The following is a 23,926-nucleotide window of genomic DNA, read 5'->3' on the forward strand; positions in this document are numbered from 1 at the left end:
TGTGTTACGTTTTTTTTTTTCCCACCTGGCACGCAAAAAGCGTCGATCTGCTATAAAATAAACAAGTTTTCGTGTTCAAACTTGGACTTTTACTTTTAAAAACCACTCTCGGCCAACAGTTTTATTTTACACTTCTTCCATCTTTTTTTTCCCCCCCACCAAAATAAAATACTTTTTTTTAAAGGCTTTTGTGAACGGGTTTTTTTTCCCCCCCACGCTTAAAATTCCGGTTTGAACAATGTATTCCCGAACGCAGCATCAAAAACCCCAAATATGGAGGACGAGTTTAAGTTAGCCACCTGCTAAATGTTTACTATACACAACGAGAACACCTCCACGTGTTTCATTTCGAGGGCTGTTGCAATAAATTGCTGCGCACAAACCGGCCGGTTCAATTTCAACGCGAGTCCGAAAACAAATGGTTTTCGCCGGGTTTGACGTAAGGGAGCTGCCCCGGCCGCTGATTGGACGGCGGCGTGCCACGTGCCGCTCCAGCTTTACGATGCCACACTGGTACATTTGATTTACCTTGACAGGTTTGCTCTGCCTGCGTTGCGGTCGGCGGCTCTCTAAAAGGTACGAGTTGTGTGTTTGTCGGTGGAGATTGCAGATCCCGCGTGTCGGTGCATCGGCTCGTGGTTTGCTCTTTTATTTTTATTTATTTTTTATTTTTTTGCTGCTTCAGCCGGTAACTCGAGTCCCGAGTTGCATCATGAGTCTGTGAGCTGACACCGCACGGAGGTCGGTGAACTTCTCACATGACTCCTCTACAGCCACGTATTTATCTGTTTATTTTTATTTTTTTTTAAGAGGCTGCGTGCATGTAATTTAACACATGCTTTTTAAAAACTCGCGTGGCCTCGTGGAAACTAATCCAGATGTGAGCTGCTGGATGTGCTCTGGCCTGCAGATCCAGTTTGTCCAGCTTCTGTTGGACCTGCACAGTATTTAAGTGTTATATTCACATTGCGTTATTATTATTATTATTAGTAGTAGTATTCTCCGCTTGACAGCTTTAGTTACTTTACAAAATGACGATTTTTGCATACAAAAACCTGAAGTTCTTATCAAATATTATGCTTTGTAATAGATGACCTTAACGGTGTATACAAGTAGAGCTGAAGTTAAGAGTTTAGACATTGATCAGCTGACAGGAAGAAAGAAGGAAGTGCGAAAATGTGGTATTTAGCCTCGTTTAATGCAACGCATCTTAAATCCAGTAGATGTTAGTAAAAGTCAATAGTGACAAAATATAGGCCATTCTAGAAATATGGTGACTATATCACAATTAACATTACCAGGTACCAGCTGTCCTCTAGTCTGCGATACACATTTACTCAAACCTTTTACAGCATGTTGCTATGGGGACAGAGGTTTCGTCGGGGAGAACCAGTAAAACAGCTGAGAAATGAGGCTTCAGTGAGGCCTTTAGTTTTGTAAATATATCCAGATGTATACAGAGGTCGCAGTTACAGATTGTCGAATCGTAGAAAGAAGGACTGTTAATCCTGGCGGATAGCTGCTCTCCCAGACTCCCTGGAAATATAACGTCCTTGGTGGCGGTAGTGAAACTATTCAGGAAATCAGGGAGTCAAATAGATGAGCAGATGTTGTTGATGTTATACATCAGTGATGGAAATCTCAAAGTAATATTCTACTAACCAGATTATGTGGACACGGATGATACGTGGTAAAACCTTTTATTGCCTGGTTGGTCGTCCAGTTTTGTCCATAACATGTCACACATTTTTTTTTTTAAAGCTGTTAAAGTTTCTCAAAACCTAAACTGACTTGTTGAAACCAAATATTCAGGTACTTCCGGGGCTGCAGCGAATGATTAATTAATCATTAGAACATTATTTTGTTGCTTAATTGTTTCGTCCGTTAAATGTGTTTCAGTGCTCGCAGAGGCGCCTTCAGTTGTTTTGGTTGAATATCCAGCATTTTATTTTTTTTATTTTGGCTTTAAAAGATGAATAATCTAATCAGCCCCACTGTGTTGTTGAGCTGCTTCTCTTTTCTTTACATATTCTTCTGATACGTCCTGGTATGTGGGGCCATGTTGGCTTTGGGCTTATGTTCTGTGTTCCCCACCAAGTTCTGCAGGCCTTTAACCTACTTTCTAAACAAACAGCCTCAGAAACAATCCAGTTCCAGCCGGGCTGGAGCTTCCCAGAGCGCTCATATCCCCCTCCCCGCCCCCCCTCATGTGTCCCACATTTGCATTTCACCTTTGCGTTCGCCCCAAAACTTAAACTGAATACTTGTTCATGGAATAGTGCAGATGTAGAGTGGAACATTTGGACAGACTGAGCTGTGGTCAGCAGGTTTTGGCTCCTCTGGTTGGTTAATGGAAATCAAGAGAGCTGCAGCTGCAAAAAATCCCAAACGACTACCTGTGGAACCATTTACCAGGAGGTGGTCAATGATTTCTAGGGAAAGTTTGGGCCTTGAGAATTTTTAGGGTGGAAAAGTTGGAGTTTGCTTTTAACCCGGGAGCACGTGTTGGAAAACTGCCTGTGCGGTTCACTTCAGAGAGGTAAGAGCTGCACCGCTCTGGGTGCTGCAAGATATTCAGAGCGACGGTAGCTCAGCGGGGTTTGAAGCAATCAAACCCACCAGAGGAGAGTCGGTGTGATTATCACCAACGTTTGATGCCAACACGGCTGCTTCTTCCTTTTGGGTGTTTGGCGCACAGAATTGGAATAAGTTACTTTCGCACGTTAAGAGAAATACACACAATCACCACAATTATTGATTTTTATAGTGAAGTTATTGACTATTAAAGTCCAAAATATGGATAATTACAGTCAAATTAGGTTTAGTTTTGTCAGAACAGCAGCCAAAATCCCTCAAATTTAAAAGGAGGAAAACCACATTTGGGAATTAAAAACGGGACACTGTTTGGGTGTTTTACTTTAACAATTAATTGATCATCAAAATAGATTATTTTTCTGTCGATCAGCTTGCAGCTTTACACACACACACACGCACACACAGAGCTTTGTTCGTGGGAATTTGAGTTCAAAGCGGTAATCTGTCCTGCTGTGACCCAATGAGCTAAAAGTCTGTTAACGTTACATCACCTTAATCCAGGGCAGGAGACGTGCATGTAATTCCCTCATTAAATATTAACATCACGTTGTAGTTGCACTCCGTTATTTTTCTGTTCGTCATGAATTTATTTTTCAAAGCAGGTTATTCTGTTCGTTTATCTGCAGGTTTCGACTGCAGCCGCCGGGTCACTTCCTGCAGAGCGAACGGAGGCCGTCAGGCGCTTTAATGCATTAATCTGAGCCTGCTTTCTAAACGCACACGATGGCTGTGAGCTCGTTCGACATCGACGCACCGCGATGGGATCAGTCCACGTTCATGGGCCGACTGAAACACTTCTTCAACATCACCGACTGGCGGACCGCGGCCCTCCCCGACTCCCGCCTCGATGAGGCAAAAGCTTTAGTGGAAAGCTGCAGGTGAGGAAAAGGAGCTCAGAAGATAATTGCGAGCTGAAGGTGGTGTGACTCACAAGCTGTAACATGTCTCATGATGGTAGTGTGACTTTTCCTCAAGCACATATTTGATCTTTTAGGCACAAATCTTTTCGCTGTAAAAGAAATAATACAACCTGAAACCTGATATCTATTTGTCATGTTATTCTAATAATTACAGACACAATTAATACATGAAATTCTTCATATATTTCTCGTGTTACTCAAGAAACACTGCTGAAATTAGTCTGTAAAGAAATGTTGAAAGGGAAGTTTAAGAATTTGGTCCTGGTTGATTTGATGGTAACAACACTTGTGGTTTAATACTAGAACTACAGATAATGCGCAAGAGATTCAAACAGTAGAGCAGCTGGTGTTTCTGTTTGCAGCGCAGCCAAACAAAGTTATTTGGTTTTGATTTAAAAAAATAAATAAATAAATAAAAGTCGATCAAAAATAATCTGAACTGATTTCATGATGCAAACGTCGCCTTTAAATTTTCATCCAAAAAGCTGCCTGTGGATGGATTCCACGCTGCAGTTTTAATCCTGCACTGCAATGATGGTCACTACTAACAATAAAAAGCCGCGTATTGAATAGTTTGAATATGAATGCATTTATTTGTCCGTCGCCGGAGACGTTCTGACCATAAATAGCATTTAGAAGTGGTTATAATTTCACGAAAAGGAACTTAACTTTTAGAGTTTAAATCAAATGTAACATCTCAGACAGAAGCACACACAAAAAAAAAAGCACACAATATGTGACATTGGTTTTAAAGTGCAGTTCCCCTGCTTTATAGTCTCTGGGTCTGGATTTGAATCGTGTCATTAATGTCCAAAAATTAGCCCCAAAACATGTGTTTTTACCGCCGGTAGCTGGTGGTGTAAAACTGTCCAACAGCTTCCTGTGTGTGTGTGTGTGTGTGTGTGTGTGTGTGTGTGTGTGTGTAGGGCAGGATCCATCCCGCCGGGCACCACGGAGGAGCAGCTCCACTACGCCAAGAAGCTCTACGACTCGGCCTTCCACCCGGACACGGGAGACCGCATGAACCTCATCGGCCGCATGTCGTTCCAGGTCCCGGGGGGGATGGCCATCACCGGCTTCATGCTGCAGTTCTACAGGTAGCAAACGGGACCGGCTTCCTTTCACCACATCGCAGCTTGTGTTTCGCAGAGGAAGCTCGAGAGGTTTTCGTAACTCGTCTGTTTTCCAGGACAGTTCCTGCGGTGGTGTTCTGGCAGTGGGTGAATCAGTCCTTCAACGCTCTGGTCAACTACACGAACCGTAACGCCGCCTCCCCCATCACTCCCAAGTAAGACCTCATACGAGCCCGTTTGCATCTTTTCATTAGAATCCAGGTGAGATGGAAGACAATATACCGTTCTCAGTTCAGCCGCAGTAGAACGAGTTCAGATCGGGAGCTTAAAAGCTTCATATGAACACACGGATGGACTCGGAGCGAGACTAGCTTCCTCTCTACGACAGCTTGGTGTGGCAGGATATTACGTCGTCATGCCGACGACACCTGTTAGTCTGCGACTTGTGACACGCGTGTATATCACAGGAGTGACATGGCCGGTAGAAGAAACATCATATTTACATGAACTACATACACTACAAGGTTATCCATATAGATTTGATGATCCGATCAGACTTTGGAGCCTCTTGCAGCGTAAAACTGCACATTTTAGAGGCAAAACACGTGCTCATGTTAGAAAGTTGTTCGCTAATTATTCACGTTATCTGGGGTTTGGTTGCGGTAGCAGCAGGCTAAGCGTGTTTGTCCAGACGTCCTGTTGCCCAGAGATGTTTTCCAGCTCCTCCTGGGAGATCCTGAGATGCTCTAAGGAGGGATTTGATATATTATCTACAGTACAGGAAGCGTCCTGACAGCCATCTGTTTAGCTAACCCACTAAAAAGGAAGTTTTCACAATTGAACTGCAAAAGCGTGCTCGTGAATTCTTCTTGTGTTTTTTTTTTTTTAACAGCTTCAGGTGGATCGCCACCAACTTTGACTGATTGATGCGATCAGATTTTCAACTGCAGCACATATATATGTGGCTAAATGTAAACAAACGACGGATTAAATTCCATCGGGATACAAGAAAAAATTGAATGACAAGTGCTAATGTGGCCTTATTTGACTGTACGATAGTTGAGTTCTGTGTTCATGTCGTTTTGGACGTTTTAAAGAAACCCTGGTCTGAGAAAAGCTTCTGTTCTGCGTCGCTGATGTCTCTCAGGCAGATCGGAGTGGCTTACGTCACGGCAACCAGCACGGCTTTAGCGACGGCAGTCGGACTCAACCTCTCCACAAAGGTACAAACACACGCACGGAAATTTACACAGCGCTGACTTACCTTCACGGTCAAATCGACACCAAACCGATCTGGATAGTTTGAAACGACCAGATCAACTCGAGTTTGAAAGTTTGATTCTGGACTTTAGAAACGGTCGTTTCTTCACACGCTCACGAGGCCGTTTCGACCGCGCAGATGTTTGCAGGCGTTCACGATGAACTTTGCGATGGTATTTCTCCGCTCTTTCCTGCAGAAAGCTCCTCCTCTCGTGGCTCGCTGGGTCCCTTTTGCAGCAGTGGCAGCAGCCAACTGTGTGAACATTCCCATGATGAGGCAGCAGTGAGTCCCGTGCGGAGGCTGTGTGTTGTCCAGATTTTATTGGTGGTGATTGATGAAATCCCAGTGACCGCGAACGCGCGCGCGAAGGACGTGCGAAAAAGAAACCGCGACATTTTTGCCCTCAGCTTCCTTTTCTTTTCCGTTCATCGTTATTTTCTCTTGTTTTTCAGGGAAATTCTGAACGGCATCGCAGTCACGGATGAAAACGGCAACAAACTCGGCCACTCGAAGGTCGGCGCACACTTTAACCCACTTTGCTTATCGTTTACCGTATTAGTCGTAAATTCCCCCGTACGTCCTTCCTTTATGTCATCCGCAGAAAGCGGCGGCAAAAGGCATCACTCAGGTGGTCGTGTCTCGGATCACCATGGCAGCACCGGGAATGGGTACGCAAACAAAATTCGACGAAAAGCTTTCGTCTTATGAATATAATATAAAAATTCCTTCAAATCCTCTCTTTACGTTCTTCTTTTCCTCTTTCAGTCATCCTCCCCATCATCATGGAAAGGCTGGAAAACTACAAGTTCATGAAGGTCAGACTTTTGTCTCGATCTCCGTCCTCCTGCTGAAGTCTCATAAATCTGTGCGTCTGTACTCAAGTCCGTTTTTTCCTGTCCGTTCACAGAGGATCACGTTTCTCCACGGACCGATTCAAGTGATGTTGGTGGGAGGGTTGTAAGTACAGATGGTCACAGGGTCAGAAGGAATCTTAATATGCTCCACATTATTTTATTTTTTTTGTTAACTTTTGTTCTTCTCTTGTTGTTGTTGTTGTTGTTTTTTTTAAAGTTTGATCTTCATGGTGCCGGCCGCCTGCTCCCTGTTCCCTCAGCAATGGTAATAAATCAATCAGTTACATTTACAGTGAAATCTCACACGCAAATCTCCATAGACTTCACAATGACAGTGAATAGAATAAAGGACAACCACATTAAAATATCACTGTAAAGGAAATGCTGAAAAAAAAAAAAAATGCAGTAGTGGTACACAGAGGAAAAAACTGAGAAAAATTAAGTGACCTAGAATAATAGACAACTACATAAAATGATGAATGTTAAAATATCATTGTTAAGAAAATGTTAAAACAAATTTCTGTGCCATGACATGAAGCCCGTAGACCTAATGGTGCATTTAGATCACAGTAGCTTTAATCAGACGGGCGTCTTTGTCACATCAACGTAAAATTGAGCTGCAAAAGTTAAACTCAAACAAATGACATAGTAATGAGGAAAAACAGGCTTCTGCCGGAACATGAAACTATACAGTACATTGTATATAAAAATAGACGTAGTCTTGGAATATTTAAAAGTGAAGCCAATGTAGAAATGCCTTTAAGTGTAATACCACCGAGGGCCACTAGGGGCTTGCTCTAAAAAAAAAAAAAAAAAAAACACTGGCTCCAATAGACTCCTATTCAAAAAGCATTAACACATTTTTTTGCACAAATCATTATGATGTCAATATCTAAATTCACTCCTCCTGATCTGATGTCTGGTGGTCCTTTTGAAAATAATCCCATAATTGATTAGATAATAGGTCATAAAAAGGTCACAACATATATATTTTATAACTTTTATTTATGCTTATTTTTAAGTGTGAAATGCTTAATTTTGAGATGAGCACACAGGAATCATCTCAACCGGGAGAGTTTAACCTAAAATCAGCTGTTCTTTGGTCTCCTCACTGCATCAGTAGATTGTTTATTGATTAAAATCTCGATCGATTGTTCTTGATAACGTCATATTTTTTTGCAGCTCACGTTCAGGTTAGAATTGTTTACTCTAAATTATTCTTAAAGTGCAAACAGTTAAACAGATTCTGACTGTATTCCTCCTCCTCCTCTTCTTCTTCTCCTTCCTCCTGCAGCTCCATGGCGGTGTCCAAGCTGGAGCCCGAGCTCAGAGACTCCATCGCGTCTCAGTACGGAGACAGCGTACAAAGAGTCTACTTCAACAAAGGCCTCTGAGGCCGACAGGGCTGTTTACAGTTTTATATTCAACACACAAGACCGAATACATAGTGTACATGCAAATAGTCAATTTCCAATTATCTGTCACAATGAAATACTCATCTTCTTTTTTTTTCATTTTCAAATCGGTGCTTATCATCGGGAGCTTGCTGCGGGACTTCTTCACAATTATGTGACTTTTTTGTTTGTAGTCCATCTTTTATTATCTCCGTGTTGAATTTTTACTTTGAAGACGACAGATGCTCGGAGCAGTCTGTGCTCCTGTTGAGAAACCAAATGATCTCTTCTCAGGACCGACGCGTTACTTTGCCAGATCAGTTCTCTGTGTCCGTCTGTCTCTCACGCTGTGGCTCGTCTCGGGTTCTCATCGGCTGTTTGTTTCTGTCTCGGTGGTGTTGAAAAATGCTTCATCTGTGTGCCAAGCTTCTTTGACAGTCTGTGCCTTTTACAAAGCGGCAGGAGCAGCGACACTGCTGGACTCTCTGTGTTTTTTGTTTTCTTTCTTTTTAACTGACAGATTCAACTGTGAAACCTGAAAATGCCTGTAAGCATGCGGTCATTCGGTGCAGTGGAGGCTACTGCCCCCTTCTGCTAGAACGGGAGTACTTGTGTGATTCGTTTGAATGATTTTATCAGAGACGTTTTTGCCAGTTGGATCATTTCACTGTGAACTTTGACCTCAGTACAAGCTGGAACAAATTCACACATATTTGATACTCTGTACTTTACTGTGCTGTTGTTTGTGTTTGTGTTTGGCATGAAGACACAGACGTGTACAGGTTTGAACTTTTGGGTTATGAAATAAATCTTTGTGAAGGTGTTACTTTTTCGCTCTGGGAAACTGGGAGGACATTTCTCATCATTTTCTGAATCAATCGAGCAGATTGATGCGCTATAAAAAAAAAAAAAGATCATTAGTTGTAATCCAGCACAGAATAGTTACAAAATTTGCTTCACCTCAGGCATGTACAACAGTTAAATGTTGCTTACCTCAGAGCATCAGTAATCATTTATAATAGTATGTCAGTCATTTGGGGAAGGGAATTTGCCAGATTTAATTGTATGTACTATGTATACATGTAAGTATAATTTTCAGAAAAGGACTTTTGCTTAAAATGAAGTATTTTAACAGTGTGGTATAAGTACTTTTACTACAGTGAAGAATCTGAACACTTCCTCCACCCCTGCAGGTGTCTTGATTGGTCTCAAATTCACTCTTTTAACAGTAAAAAGAGCCCAAAAAAACCGCAAGAATCAAAGAGAAACTAAATAAAAAGATCAAGCAGTCCTGCATCAGACGGTTTGGCTCCCACAAAGTCCTGACTTCACAGAGCCAGTCATTACACGTTGAGACAGAAGAGCCTCAATCCTCAGAAGAAAGGTCTCCAAGATCCTTTCAAGTATCTTGAAAAACTATGTGCAAAGTAAGAAAAATAACTGGTGCTGTTTTAAACAGTCACACCAAATAGGATATTTATTTAATTCAGGATATTTATGTTTGCTTTGCTGCACTTTGTATGAGATTCAACGGTAAGTAAAACTGTTTTTTTTGGGTTTTTTTACTTGAAATGCCTCAAGGTTTCACAGTACTGTTTATTTAGTTGCGGTTACATTTTCCCTTATAGAGCTTCTTTGAAAAAGACTTCAACAAACAGGTTTTGTTTTTATACAGTGTCTTGTGAAAAATGTTTGATATTAGTTACGTTGTTCTTCTCGCTGCACTCTCGATTTAATTGTATGCCTTGTGTTTCAATGGTGTTAATCAGTAGGCTAAAAAACAACAACGATGGCACTATTTTTTAAAGAATCCTCACTAAACTTGAAGCACCAGTTTTCATCGTCCTGTAAATCTACTAAGAAGACAAATTTAGAGCCAGTGCATCCAGTCACACACTGAAAATAACCAGCATCTCGTTCTCAAGGACCTTTTGGCCACCCAGACGAGGTAGTAGAGCTCCGGCTGGTGCAGACGCAGGACGCAGCGCCCCCTGTCGGTCCCACTTGTCACCGCCGGGGGGAGGAGTCGCACGGGCAGCTTTATAAAACCGCCTCAATCCCCGAAACAAAAACAGTCCAGACAGACAGACAGCTGCTGACAAGCAACCGGGACACCTCCTGAGGGCAAAGACTGCACCGTGTGACCTCACCGTTATACCGGAGCAGAGCGAGCGCACCGTCCGGTGTTGTTGACGTCTGTGTCGGTTTAAAAAAAAAAAAAAAAAAAGCGGAGGGGGGGACGCAGCCGCTGGATCTACACTGCAACGCATCTGCGTAGCACACAGTAACGAAGAGGCGGAAAAGACATCGCTTCAGTGTTTACCAAAATGCCGTTTTCCATTAACGGCATCCTTTGCACGCTCGCGCTGCTGGTCCTGTGGCGGGCGGAGGAGCTCGCGGAAGCATGCAGCTGCGCTCCGGTACATCCACAACAGGCGTTCTGCAACGCCGATGTAGGTGAGTACAGCAACCGGGGACTGTTGTTGTTGTTGTTGTTGTTGCAGTTGCACCAGGCTCCTGCACAGGTCACCGGAGCTACAGCGGCTCTGCAGCCGCTCAGCCCGCCTCAGGGGCGCCTTGAATGGGCTCCTACAGGCAGCAGGAAACGAAACCGCTGGAAAGCCTGGAGGTGGGGGTGGGGGGGGGGGGGGGGTAGCTCCTCAAGGCCATGGCCCAGACAGTTTGCACTGCATTCAGACTGCACACTTGCAGACACACGCAGATCCTACTGCTTGCAATGTCCTGTTGACAACCATAGCCCACAAAATGCAATTTGGGAAGCAGAGGACAAAAAAAAATCTGGGCTGAAGGTGTCATTGAAGGGACACATGCACTAACACATGCTCATTTTAAAGTAAAGTCCCCATAATGTTCATTTTAGCATCACTTTAAAGAGTTATAAGAGCATCTGTGGCTCTCATTGAGGAGTTCATCATGAACTTTGTGGTATTTATCTCTTCACGGTTTCACTGTAGTCCCACAAACCCACAACAGGAGGACTCGGTGTGTGTGTGTGTGTGTGTGTGTGTGCGCGTGTGCGCGCAACTCTGCTGAGTGAGTCAGTGTGAGGTACAGGAAGGAGTCCGGGACCATCACCGAGCATAATGTCTCGGCTCCGGAGCAAAGAGCGCGTGTGTTTACCTCCAGACTTCACCCTCAGCAGCTCCGGGACGAGGCTGGCTTCTGCAGGGCAACGTGGCACCACAGAGGAAAAGAGAGAGCAGAGAGGAGGACAAGGGATGGAGAGAGTGAGGAGAAATTTTTGGGGGTGGGGAGGAGAGACGAGGGGATTGAATCTCAAACCACAGAATATGTCACACCACGAGCTTTCCTCCTCCTTCAACAAAAAAAAAATAAAAATTCCATTCCTGTCCAGTTTCTTCCTGCGCTGGGTGGTGCTGGGAGGAATTACAGGAATGTTTCTGGGGTTTTCCCAACTTTTTGCTCTGGTGCAGCGCAGGGACAAACACACACACACACACACTTTCAAAGCCCAAATAGACAATTGAAGAAGCCATGCATGGTAGACTCACACACCCTAGCTACTCATGACATATGGCTGTCAGTTCAGGGTGTATTGTAGGGGAAAAAAGCAATAAAACTCGCAGTGCAAGTAAAAATATGCGTGGTATCCTCGAGAAAGTTGGAGACCTCACTACTGTGGCTCCATCTTTTCTTCCTGCTTTTCTATTTGCACACTTATTTCCTCATGCACAAGTGCGTGCGTGTGTGGATAAGATCTCTGTGTAATTTCTCGTTGCAAAAGGACAGCTCTATTTCCAGGTGTGACTCAATCTCTCGCTGAGCTGGCAGGTCTCGGAGACAGGATGGTGTGCTGGTGTTGTTTTTTAAAGGGTGTATGAGTCAGTACAGCTTTTGTCAGTTCTCACAGAAGAGGAGGGAGGATGCACGTTCATGGCCGGGCTGACCGCTAAAACGGCAACAATGGCCAATGTCATGGTGCGGCCATGATTTCAGGGTGGATCAGAGGATGAAGCCACATCTGAAAGCCCCGGCCTGCTGAGAGAAATACCCAGATAACACAGTGCAGAGTCAGAGGTGAAGAAAGGACTGTGGAGGAAGAAGAATCAGGGTTGGCTCAAATGTGCATGTACAACAACAAAGTGACATTGTCAAGATTTATGTGGTCTGACAATTGAGATTTGTGTTGGTGGACTTGCATCCCACTCCTTTGCTTGTTGATTCAGACACTGTACAGGCAGGAATCAGCCGACTGTGTGTCACCTTCTGTTTTTCAAGCAAAGTGATGCTCCAAGTCAGACCGCAAGCCATAAAAGTCGCGCAGCGTCATGCACCTTCCACAGAATCGCACACGCGATATACATGTACGGAGACAAACATCCTCCTTTTCATAAAAATCTGTTTGCCCACAATGGGGAACTTCCCTGCAGCCCTGCCCAGACAGACTGTCCTCAGGCTGGTTGGCGGTCTGGAAGACCAGAGTCACCCTGCTGTCTGCACAAAAAGCAGCAGTGGGCACGAAGTGTACAACAGCACGTGTACGCGCCTCCAATTATGGGAATTACAGACGTGTTTACTGCATGAACTGTGCTTCACACACATCGTAAGACAACTGGTGTTTCCAAAAACAAAGTTTAACTCTTTGATTGAAGTTGGTCAGACTCTTGGAGGATATTCAAGTTAATAAAAAAAAAAAAAAAATACAAAACATCAGATGACTTTATATCAGCCAGTTAAGTGTTTAAATTGTGCCCACAGCTACATTTCTTTGGCAAGAAACCCCAAAATACGATTCATTCCAACCATGTGATTATTTGATGTTATAAGAGATGCATCAAAAATAAAAGTAACTGTAAATCTCGGACAGTTAACTGCTAATTAAATCTGCACTTTAAATCATTTTATTAGAGCTTGACTGATACTGGAATGTTGAGGCCGATACCAACATTATTATCAGTATTGATATATCAACCAATATTCTTTATATATTCACTGTATATTCAGTATATCAGTCTTCTATCCATCTACTTTGGTCAAATAAAAACTGGCAACAAGATTGATGAGTTCAAAAAAAAAAAATGGTGTGAGCCCAGTCTATTTTACAAGAAAAAAAAAAAAAAAGACAAATAACAATAAGCAATTTGTATTTTAATTTCGTGGGCAAACAAAATCAGCTGTTGTAAAACGTTTTCTTCCCCTCGTCCTGTCTGCGCCACCAGCCGCACACACACACACACACACACACACCTGCACTCGAGACAGCCGCGCAGCTCCGGTAACTGCGTCACGGAGAGCTCACAGATGTTGCCAGAGGTCACGGGTGCCGGCGGAATTGTGTTTTGAGGGTGGTTTGTCTCCGTTCAAATGACAGGTTAAAACAGAAGGGCCGCATACGTGTGGAGCTGAACAAACCACAGCGAGGACGTCAGGGATGATTTGGTGGTCACTGGAGTATGAAAAAAGAAATGGATAGTCATGCGGTGGAATGAATGGAGAGAGTGGGGGGGAGGACTTAGGATGTGGTGTGTGTGTGTGTATGTCCATATGGGGTTTGCATGGAAAACATTGCGTAGTGCAACTGATACGCATGTATAAGTCATTAAGCGTCGGGCTGGTCGGGAGGGTAGGGGAGCAGCCGAAAATGTGGGTCAGCTGGTGGTTTATGGAGGGGGCTCCTGGCTCGCCGGTGGACTGACTGCTGATCAGATGACTTCGGGATCAACCTGCGGTGAAACTCGGCCGCCTGCGGGCCCCCGGTAGCTGTGCTGTTTTAGCGTCACGCTGTGCAGTCTGCCGCCTCTGCAGCGCGCTGTTTAGACTGCACAGGACGATCCGCTGCGGCTTTATTGCAGGGGGAAACCGAGAAGTAAACATGTCTGCAGCACCGAGGTAGACAGATACGCTCCCATAATAATGTATCGTGAATAACAAGGGTTATTTCCCCCTCCGTATTGTATCCTGCTGCTGATTCTTTAGCTCATTAGTTTGTGGCTCTGAATGAGGTCAGGAAATGAGAGCGGAAAAACTGGGAGGAATGCAGGAGAGAGTGCCAGCCAGGTATACTGCTGCGTGTGTGTGTGTGTGTGTGTGTGTGTGTGTTTATGTGTGTACTCTGGCTGCTGCTGCTGCACATTTGCATGAGCATCAAGAGTGCAACTCAAATGTAGGAGTTTGTTTGCAAGAAACTTGGTTTCCTCTTGAGCGCTGATGAATGACTTCATGAAGCCATTTATCAGTGCCGATGCCCGGTTCCATTTCAGCTCCAAGCTGAAAACAATTAGTTCCTTTCTGAGTCAACAAACCTCTCATGAAACCTTTTATCTGTTGCTCCTCTTTTAATAGCAATGAATCAAACATTCAGGGAGTCATTTATTTAAATTACAAATGTGTAATCTGTTTGACCGAAACTCCTTGGGGATTTTTGGCCTTTTTTAAGCAAAACTTTGTTAGATAGACTCGCATTTTTGATTATTTTGCCACCATTAAAGCCACATAAAAAGCTGTAAACACAAAAATGACCTGTTACCACCTTTTAAAGTCCAATGATCAGAGATGAGTTATGCTAGAAAGCTGTTTTTATTGGTTTAGAGAGGCCAGGCTGAAAGGCAAGAGCGAGAGCTGGAGAATGAAGTATCATTTAAATATGCAGATGACGGGCAGCATTTTCAGTCTCTCCAGGAAGACATTAATACTGTTGCACTTACTTGTTCACACGATGAGTGATGGGAAATACTTGTGATGATAATGTAAAAAAGTGTGTCGAAGAGGCGTGGAAATTTCTCGATCCTTTGCTGCATGGCAGTGCAGATGTGGAAGATTCTGCTTTGAGGCAATGACGTTAGGAAATTTGAGTGGCTACCGGTAGTCTTCACGTGAGGCGTTTAGGGAACATTAGTAAATTTGAGTAGCTACCGGTAGTCTTCACGTGAGGCGTTTAGGGAACATTAGTAAATTTGAGTAGCTACCGGTAGTCTTCACGTGAGGCGTTTAAAGGGACCTCTGTAGTGCACGTGAATGTTGGATCGTCGTTTTAAAAAGTTGCGCGAATAATCAAACAGCCCCGATAAATGTAGTTGAAATAGAATTTCCATCTGACAAGTAGTTCTGATTGAGTCTGCAGGTGACTTCACTCTCTTTGTAGCTTTGTGTTTGGTCTCCACCAACTCACTAACTTAGTTTATCTGACCCAGCAGCCCACAAGGCTAAAAACCGGCTGCCTGTTTTGCGCCTGCAGAGTGAAATAAGACAGAAAAGTTTGTCAGACAACCAAAACAAGCTGAAAGATACTAAAATGCTCAGAGCGAGGATTAACTGCTGAATCATTTGAGATTACACTGTCGGTTTGTCACGATGATCGAGCCCTTTCAAAATACACGTTGTCATTTGTCAATGAAAATATTGATGAAAGCAGCTCAGTTGATTCAGTTAAGATGAAGAATTTTAATGAAGTCCACCTCCGCTCATGTCATGCAAAATTAATACACGTTTAGGAAATAAAATCCAAGGCCAAAAAGAGAGAGCAAGTGTGGAGATTATATTGTCTGTCATCTGCTAATTAAACTGACAATGAGATGCGCTACATTGAGCAGTATTTTAAAAGTCTATCAAATATTTCAGTCAACACGGCATCTAAATCGAGGACTTTATAGCATTGTAAATATTTTTTACATTCTTGACATTTCATAGACGGAATACGTGATTAGTAATGAATTATTAGTGCTGCTATTAGTTACGTTTGCAAGGAAAGCATTCATCATGCTTCCAGCAGAAAGAATGAAAATGGGCCGGAGCAGGAGAATGAGAGACGTTATTTACTCAGGGAGCCACGAACCTCCATATTTGTGTCTGCTCCAAGCCATAAACTGAACCCAAGGGTGTAAGAGCAACAGCGGTTGACTGTATGTGTGTTTATCTATGTGTACGTGTCCTCTGTTCCTGCTTATTTTATGTTTTTTTCCCCCTTGTATTGCTCATATTTTCCATTCTGAATAAATGCCCTAAGCATAGCTGAAGCTTGAAGTCAGTCAGGCCATTAAAACACACACACACACACACGCACACACAAACACACACTGTGAGAAACAAGCTTCTGGCCATGTCCTTCTTCCGTATATCAGCTTTCACGTTGCATTCTTAAAATCCTTAATTATTGTCCTGTGACGGTTTCCTGGTCATGTTTTGAAGCAGGAAGGTTTGTGCTGCAGGCCAAGTCCGTCGGTGTGTCTGGCCCCCGTGTTGCGTCGGGCGGCTGGAAACCCTCAGCTGTTTTTTTTGTTTTTTTTTGTTTTTTTTTATTGACTCCACTGCTACTTGAGCTTATTTTGTTGTGGTTTGTGCACGAGACTTCAGGCAGCTGTGGAGGTTGTTCGGGCTCTGTTGTCAGACTGAAGGTGCCGAATGAGAATCTGAGTTTTGAGTGAGGACTTGGTGTCTTTCGGCTTTTAGTGGAATCGCATCATGATGCTGTCAGCAAAATGTCGGCATTGTTACTGATTAATATGCCGACTGCTTTCCAGTTAATCATTTGGTCTACGATACTTCGGAAAACAGTATTAATTGGCCCATGAAAATGTCTTGTTTTTCCTTAAACAAATATCCAAATATAATCGGTTAACTAAAAAGTTAAAACCGATTAAAACGGAGAAGTTGGATTGAAACAATTATGAAAATATTTGCCGATTCATTTCCTTATTTCTCTCTTTTGAAGCTGAGATTGTGTCTCACCATGTGATAAAGCTGATAGTAGAAAAATAAAAGTCATTTTTTTCATCAGGATTGGCTGTTTAAAGCCTCTTAAAATTTGTCCACTATCTTTTAATATTTCAGAGTTAAATATTCTGTACTGGAAAACATTACCAGCAGATCAATTATGAAAACATTCGTTAGTTGCGGCCCCGGTTCTGACTCCATGTTCCTCTGTTTCCCGATCAGTGATTCGAGCGAAGGTGGTGGGAGAGAGAGAGGTGGTTTCTGGGAACGATATCTACGGGAACCCTATCAAGAGGATCCAGTATGAGATCAAACAAATCAAGGTAAGGATATAATCCAGACGCCTCCCAGTGTGTTAGTCTGAGGGGTTTGACGCCCAGATGTCGACTCCTTTGGTATGACCTTTGACGCCACGTCCCTTTTTTGTTCCAGATGTTCAAGGGGCCGACCCAGGACATCGAGGCCGTCTTCACTGCTCCTGTGTCCGCTGTCTGCGGTGTCACCCTGGATGTCACCGGCAAGAAGGAGTACTTGATCTCAGGTTTTGTATCACATATTACATTTCACATATTATTTGGTTGTAATGAAAGTATCTGGAGCATTTCATCCGAAAAAGGTGCACATCATTGGAGGTCAATGCCGACAGTGTATTTTAGCAAAAGCACTTGTTTGAGAAGGTTGTAATTGACCACTAACATTAGCTTTAAGTAAATGATACAGATGCACCCGTGATTACATTTCAATGACTACGAAGGTTATAAGTTGAACCCACTGCTGCTGTTTTATACAACTAAGATGTAATTTAAGTTTTCGGAGGATAAACTGAGATTCAACATTTAAAAAAAAAAAAAAAAAAAAAAAATGAAAGAATAAAAAGACAGACAGAAAAACAAGAGGAAGTCGCAAACAGATAATCAGATATAGACCTGCAGGTGTAAACAGCCTGGCAGACAAACACGGGATCGGACTAAGACTAGCGGGCAGTTTTGCATGTCGGAGGAGTAACTGTTTATGTTATTATGGGTAATGATACGCTGCTGACTAAACCCTGAGGAGACTGGGAGTGACCTCGTCTGTGGCGGTACAGCTTGAGCTCCTGAGATGTTTCCTGCCTTACTGACTGTTTACAACTGCATATCTGGATCATTTTTCAATATTTGTAAAGCAGCTACAGTCATTATTTTATTTGCAGGGTGTCACGTGACTCAGCAAAAGTGGTCGCTTGCGGTGACGCTGTAACAGAAAACGATCACCTGCTGCTCCCCTCAGTTTTTTGAGAGCAACACATTTCCGCCCGTTGTTTACCTGTCTGACCTCAACTTTAGTGTTTGGTTTAAGTGTCACTCAACTTCGTCGCGTCATTTTCAGGAAGGCAACTGTTTTCCTGTAGAAAAAGCTGTAAAAACCTCGGTGTACGCCACCTGCTCGGCTCCAACCAGCAGACAGACGCTGTTGGCAGCAAGCTGGTGAACATTTAGACCAGACCAAGAGCAGAGCTAAAAGAAGAGTCGATATTGGACTAATATTTATCAGGCGGGCCAAAACGGGCTCTAAATGAACAATAATGTTGCTCCATGTGTCATGGACATTTTACCATATCAAATAATAAGGGGTTAATATGTTATGAAACCAGCGTTCACAGCTGGTTTCCGCTGCCCCCAAGTGACCGAAAGAAATCTGTTATTGCAGGTTTAAAAAGTTCAACACGGATTTGGATGAAAAGAGGAATACAGATCTCGTGTCTGTCTGTCATCTATAAATCTACAAACAGCAGACGGTTAGCTGAGCTTAGTCTAGCGTGACGACAGAGGGGAAGTAGCCAGTTTAGCTTTTTCTAACGTTCAGCGTCGGCCTGTCAGCACCTGTAAAACGCCTCCTGTTTTGTATTTATTCAATCTGTAAAATACTGAAATGTAAAAACGACAATCAGACATTTTACCCCGAGAAGTATTTGCTGGATTTTTTTTTTTGCTGTGACTGGATAAAAAAAAATAGTCCAGCACGCACTTTGTTTTGACTGCATAGCACGTTAATTAAAAAAGCTTTTTAAAGGATCTGGTTTGCATTTCTTTTTGGACGGAGAGAGCCTAATTGTTTTCCCCCGTTTCCAGTCTTTGCTAAGCTAAGCGACACAGTAAAAAAAAAATGATGTTTTGATTGTATCCAAATAAAAAAAAATAAAAAATAGGTTCAACCGTAGACATACAGACATTTAATTTTTAACTACTGCAGTGCGGAGAAAAAAACGCATTGATCAAACAACAGTCTTGTTTTCCTTTTTTCAGTTTAGCCTTATATGAAGCAGACAGATATGAGAGGGGGTAGCTGTCTTTCAACTTCCAGCTCACTTCGGCATTTCCCCAAATGTCAAACTCCTCCTTCGATGTTTTCATGTGGCTGTTGTTGTGATTTAACGCAGCGCAGGGAGGCAACATCACAACGAGACACAGTGCAGCGAGCGGAGGAGACGCAGAGGATCATGATGTCATTCGTGCTCTGGTTTCTCCATCATAGACAGAGATGCACCCGCAAACACTCGCCCCTAATTACATAGAGTTGTAAGAGGAGGAACTGCTGAAGCCAGCATTTCCTCTCTCTCAGACTTTTTTTTTTTTTTTTTCTTTTTCAAGATGTAGGACTTGAGCGGTGGCAAGGAAAGTTAACTTTCTGCCGAGCCAGGCACCTTTTAAAAAATAAATAAAAATGATTCATCCCTTCTTCAGTTTGAAGGGTTAACAGTTGGACGAGTCACAGTGAAATGTGAGTCAGTGGAGCCTGCGAGGACATACTGTAAAGACTTCAACATGTTGAGAGCTGCTCTGCAGACAGATAGCGGCGGCTCTGTAAACTCCGCTTGAATATCGCCCTGTTTTGACTTGCCGCTCGGGCGCGAAACATGAACTCGAGCTTTTCACGAGGACAGTAGCAGATCCTATCAGTGTTACCTGTGAATCTGTGACCTGATGTTGACGGTTTCGGACCCTCTGTCCAACGGGAACATTCGTACTGACGCATCCAGGGCCCGTCTGAACTTCCTGTCACATGTTTGTCGTTTTGAAGCTGCATAAATGTCTTGTTGTTTTCCAGGCAAGGCCGAGGCTGGCGGGCGCATGCATGTGACCCTGTGTGATTACATCATGCCCTGGGACTCCTTGAGCGCCACCCAGAAGAAGAGCCTCAGCCAGCGCTACCAGATGGGCTGTGACTGCAAGGTAAGGGGCCGTCCGTGTGCGCGCGGTTTATCTGCCGGAAAAAGGGAAAAGAAAAAAGGAAAAGAGGCAGCAGTTACTCGCTTTCTGCAGAACAAATCCAGACATAACAGACCGAACGAGACGAGACATTGGCCACAACAGCAAACATTAGAGCCAGGTCGATTTTAATGAGTCGATTGAAAATTTTATTTCGCGTCCTCGTCGATTGTACCAATTAAACAAACACGACATAATATGATAATAATTAACTTTAGAGGTGCTGATGGGTAGATTGTATTATTCAAACAGAGCCAGAGTAGTTGTTTCGCCCTGTTTCCAGTCTTTTACCCCTAAATATCCGCCTAGTTTGTTTTACAAAAAAATTGCAAAAGCAGTGCACAACACATGGTGATCATATTCATCATATTCGCCACAAGTATGAAACCCTGCAGACGACAGAGAAGGTAAGAAACTACAGTTTTGCTGTGTATCAATTCTTATTACAAAGTAAAAAAAAAAAAAAAAAACTATTGTTGTTGCTGTGGCATCGGTGTCTTAGAATTTTTAAATTGTGGTCGATGCTGTTCAAAATGCAGCTGCAGACTTTTTACTTTTGCAGCTGTTAGATGCCAGTGAGGTTTTAAAGGGTTTAATATGACAGCAAACATCGTGAGCTGTAAACATGAACAGACTTGTGTTGTTTCACTGAAAAAGTTTGTCAATACTTGGGGTTTTTCCAAGCAACTGAAATCTGATTTAATGCGGCACGCAGCATGTGTAGTTTTCCACATAAAAACAGGAAAAAGACAAGTTATTGACTTTATTAGAGGAGTTCGTCATCAGTTCTCTGCAGCTGCTCATACTCCCCCCCCCCAAAAAAAAGATAATAATCCAATTATTGTTCTGTAGAGGCATTTTTTATGAACAACGGTGGTTCGCATTAATCACGGTGTAAAAGACAGTGTACTTCCTCCGGCTGCTTCACAATAAATCCAACATGTTTTTCAACGGTCTGCTGATTTGAATCACCAATACGAGGTCGTTCTGTTTGCTTCAGCAGGAACTTAATTCAGATCCACCAGAGAGGATATCCAGTCCTGACAATACATATATGTGTGTGTGTGTGTGAAATACAGTGATTGTGCGTGCAGTATAGGGAGATTGTTTTGTGTGTTTCTGCAGATTGTGCGCTGTCCCTCTCTGCCCTGCGAGATCTCGGCTCCCGAGGAGTGTCTGTGGACGGACCTGATGATCGAGAAGCAGGTGCACGGTCGCCAGGCCAACCACTACGCCTGCGTCAAGAGGGCGGACGGCTCCTGCTCCTGGTACCGCGGCGTCGCGCCACCCAAGAAGGAGTTCCTGGATGCCGAGGACCCTTAAGCCACGCGGCACGCGCGACTGCCCACTGCACAGCCTGACGGAGATAAATGTAAACGATTCTATTGAAATTTAAGACAACAACATCAGGCACAGTGATTTTTGATAATTATTATTAAAAAAAAGAAAAGAAAAAGGCGACGCTAATGTGACTGAAATTACCTGCTGGTCTGAGAACAACCTTTCCGCCTCTCAGTCGAACAGCTTTCGACCTCGGCGTTTTCTCACCATTAGGTGACACTGAAGAGGCTCAGCTTGTTCTCAGACACGGCGTCTCTGTAAAAACATGAAATAGCATCATGAGACATAGACTGGTCAAGTGATGATGTAATTTCCTCCTGAGGCTGGCGTCAGGAGGACATAAATTCTCTGTGAGACAGAGCACTTCCTGCCCCACAAAGCTCCACAACAGCTCTGCTCTCCACCAATCAAGCCCCCGAACTTATGACGATCATTCGTTACCCATCGTGTTTCTACTTTTCATTACCTCATTCTCCATTTTATTCCAAAGCCAAATTCCAAGTTGCCTTTTTTTTAAATGATTGTCTCCCTCGCTCCGAACACTTATTAGTTTTATTATTTTCTCTGCTGGGAACTGTTTAGCCACTGGGGGACGTCGGACGCCCACAACACGCTTCCTTTTAAAAAGACCATGATTCATCTTGCATGGCTGATGATCTTTTCTGGTTTCATTCGGTGAAAATCTTTGCTTGTGGTGTTTTTGTTTTGTTTTTGTTTTGTTTTGTTTTTTTAACTGAAGCCCGTGACCGTCACGGGCCTCACTGGACCAGTCTATGCTGCGTGAAGATGAGCGCTCTAAATTTAAGCCTGCTCGTGAGGCAAAGCGGCGCCTCTTCAATGACCCCAGAGTCCAATCGGGAATATCCCAAATTCCTCCTCCTCCTCCTTTCTTCTTCGAATCTTCAGCCCCTCTCCCATGTTATGTAGCTGTGTACAGTACCTATGCATATACTTTTGTTGTTACTTGAGGATTATTATTTACTGCATTAGAACTAGATTTGCACTTTTTTGAGGATGAGCTCCAGTAAAGACAAGAACCTGAACACTCCGATGTGACCGTTTATTATCGTTCGCCCCGACCGACAGATCCACCTCAGGTGCAGATTTCGCCTAGATTTCCATATTCACAAGCTTACTCTCGCTATCTTTATCATAACAAGATAAAATAGTACTTGCAGTGAAAGAAGAACAAAACAAACAACAACAAAAAAAAGTGGATGAGTGAGAGGTTTGGATATAAGGGATCTTTTTGCAGATTTTATGTGTGAAAGAGAAACTAAAAGAGCTCGTGGGATGTTATTTCAGTGTCTTTGTATTATCTGTTGATTGTAAATGCAAACAGCAGTTTCATGATTTGCCAATATATTCTCGCAGACGGTTCATTTCATGAGTAATAAGGTCTTTACACCGCTTAACGTTAGCTTTGACTCGTCTTTACGGCTCCTTCCAGTTATTAATGAAAGCTTTATCGCTGTCCTAGAAAGCAAGTTACTCAATCAAAGTTTACAGTGCTGTTTTATACACCTCAAGCTACATTAACACAAAAAAAATATATATATGATGGAGTATTAGAGGCATAATTTAAAAGTAAACTCTTTCCAGTTTCCATTACTTTGTATTTTTTCAGTGTTATTATTATACCTGTCTTGATTTTTGTGTGTTTTCGCTGTCTTTGTCTACGATGTCTTTAGCTGTAGTGTCGAGGTGAGAAGGTCCTCTTGCGCTGGAGTCACGTGAGAGTGAGAGCGAGTCATCCTTTTTGGAGGAGGTGTAGAGAAATGAGAAATGGGTACCTTGTGTGAATAGAGGACTGTGCATGTGTTTGATGCTTTGTGTAAGTCCAGGCGAAGGACAAAATATTCAGTATTATCAAATAAAAAAAAACAAAAAACCAAACAGTTTGAAAGAGTGTTCGCTGACTGTGTGTCATCATTTCTCCTCACACGTTGACATTCATCCGTGACGCCGTGACGTCAGCGGTTTTTGGTTTCGAGGGGAAAATAGATCAAAAACTGGTGGACTGTCACGACGGTTCGTGTTCCCTTCAAGATTATTTTTATTCACTTTGAAGGTCCCTTGACTTTTATCAAGCTGCGACGTGGAGTTGATTGTTTGGTTTTGTTTTGTGAAATGTTGTGACAATTGTTCTGTGGATTGCAATGAAATATGACGCATATCTTTCCTTCAGTATGCACCATAATTAAGTGAAGATTTCAGTCGGTCCAGTTGGTTACTTGGGTTTAGCTCTATTTAGCAGAGGTTAGCATGCTAATGCTTAACCAGACAGTGAACAGGATATATAGGATACCTGCTGAGCATGTTGTTATTATTATTATTATTATTGTGAGCATTATGGATGGGTGCGGCGGGGTTGTGTCGTAAGTACACCATCACAGCTGTCTGAATAGACGCGTTTTGTTACGTAATTCCAGCAGTCTTTCTTTTAAATTGTCATTTTATTTCATAATGCCACTTCAAATGTTTAAATCGGTGAAAACAAAACGTGCAGAGCCGGTTGTGTGATTGATTCTTTATTTGGTCTGATGGAC

General features: G+C 43.0%; 2 protein-coding genes across 3 annotated transcripts; both read left to right on the plus strand.

The window, feature by feature from the left end:
• Positions 1–316: 316 nt before the first annotated feature.
• On the plus strand, positions 317–8,186 carry sfxn2 (sideroflexin 2). 2 transcript variants are annotated; one of them, XM_069160261.1, is made up of 12 exons: positions 319–576; positions 3,222–3,473; positions 4,442–4,612; positions 4,705–4,803; positions 5,736–5,811; positions 6,046–6,131; positions 6,302–6,362; positions 6,451–6,517; positions 6,615–6,664; positions 6,757–6,806; positions 6,921–6,968; positions 7,998–8,186. In XM_069160261.1, the coding sequence occupies exons 2-12, from the start codon at positions 3,319–3,321 to the stop codon at positions 8,095–8,097; spliced, it is 963 nt and encodes a 320-aa protein (XP_069016362.1). In that variant the 5' UTR covers positions 319–576; positions 3,222–3,318; the 3' UTR covers positions 8,098–8,186. The 2 variants fall into 2 exon arrangements, with proteins under 2 accessions (XP_069016363.1, XP_069016362.1); XM_069160262.1 differs by lacking the exons at positions 5,736–5,811; positions 6,046–6,131 and having other exon boundaries at positions 317–576.
• Positions 8,187–10,130: 1,944 nt separating this feature from the next.
• Positions 10,131–23,290, plus strand: timp2a (TIMP metallopeptidase inhibitor 2a). Its single transcript, XM_069160263.1, has 5 exons — positions 10,131–10,554; positions 17,011–17,111; positions 17,221–17,329; positions 19,876–20,000; positions 21,162–23,290. Exons 1-5 carry the CDS (start codon positions 10,425–10,427, stop codon positions 21,357–21,359), a joined length of 663 nt encoding a protein of 220 aa, XP_069016364.1. The 5' UTR covers positions 10,131–10,424; the 3' UTR covers positions 21,360–23,290.
• The last annotated feature ends 636 nt before the right edge of the window (positions 23,291–23,926 follow it).

This window comes from Embiotoca jacksoni, unplaced genomic scaffold (assembly GCF_022577435.1).
Source record: "Embiotoca jacksoni isolate LCO1_2020_lvr unplaced genomic scaffold, fEmbJac1.0.p SCAF_26, whole genome shotgun sequence".
NCBI classification, from domain to species: Eukaryota; Metazoa; Chordata; class Actinopteri; family Embiotocidae; genus Embiotoca; species Embiotoca jacksoni.

What these genes read in the sequence shown, in the direction of transcription:
- sfxn2 (XM_069160261.1), top strand. Translation starts at nt 3,319, where the DNA reads ATGGCTGTGAGCTCGTTCGACATCGACGCACCGCGATGGGATCAGTCC. An exon ending in TTCATGCTGCAGTTCTACAG is followed by an intron (nt 4,613 to 4,704) that starts GTAGCAAACGGG and finishes TCTGTTTTCCAG; the next exon opens with GACAGTTCCTGCGGTGGTGT. An exon ending in GACTCAACCTCTCCACAAAG is followed by an intron (nt 5,812 to 6,045) that starts GTACAAACACAC and finishes TCTTTCCTGCAG; the next exon opens with AAAGCTCCTCCTCTCGTGGC.
- timp2a (XM_069160263.1), top strand. Translation starts at nt 10,425, where the DNA reads ATGCCGTTTTCCATTAACGGCATCCTTTGCACGCTCGCGCTGCTGGTC. An exon ending in GAAGGAGTACTTGATCTCAG is followed by an intron (nt 17,330 to 19,875) that starts GTTTTGTATCAC and finishes GTTGTTTTCCAG; the next exon opens with GCAAGGCCGAGGCTGGCGGG. An exon ending in AGATGGGCTGTGACTGCAAG is followed by an intron (nt 20,001 to 21,161) that starts GTAAGGGGCCGT and finishes GTGTTTCTGCAG; the next exon opens with ATTGTGCGCTGTCCCTCTCT.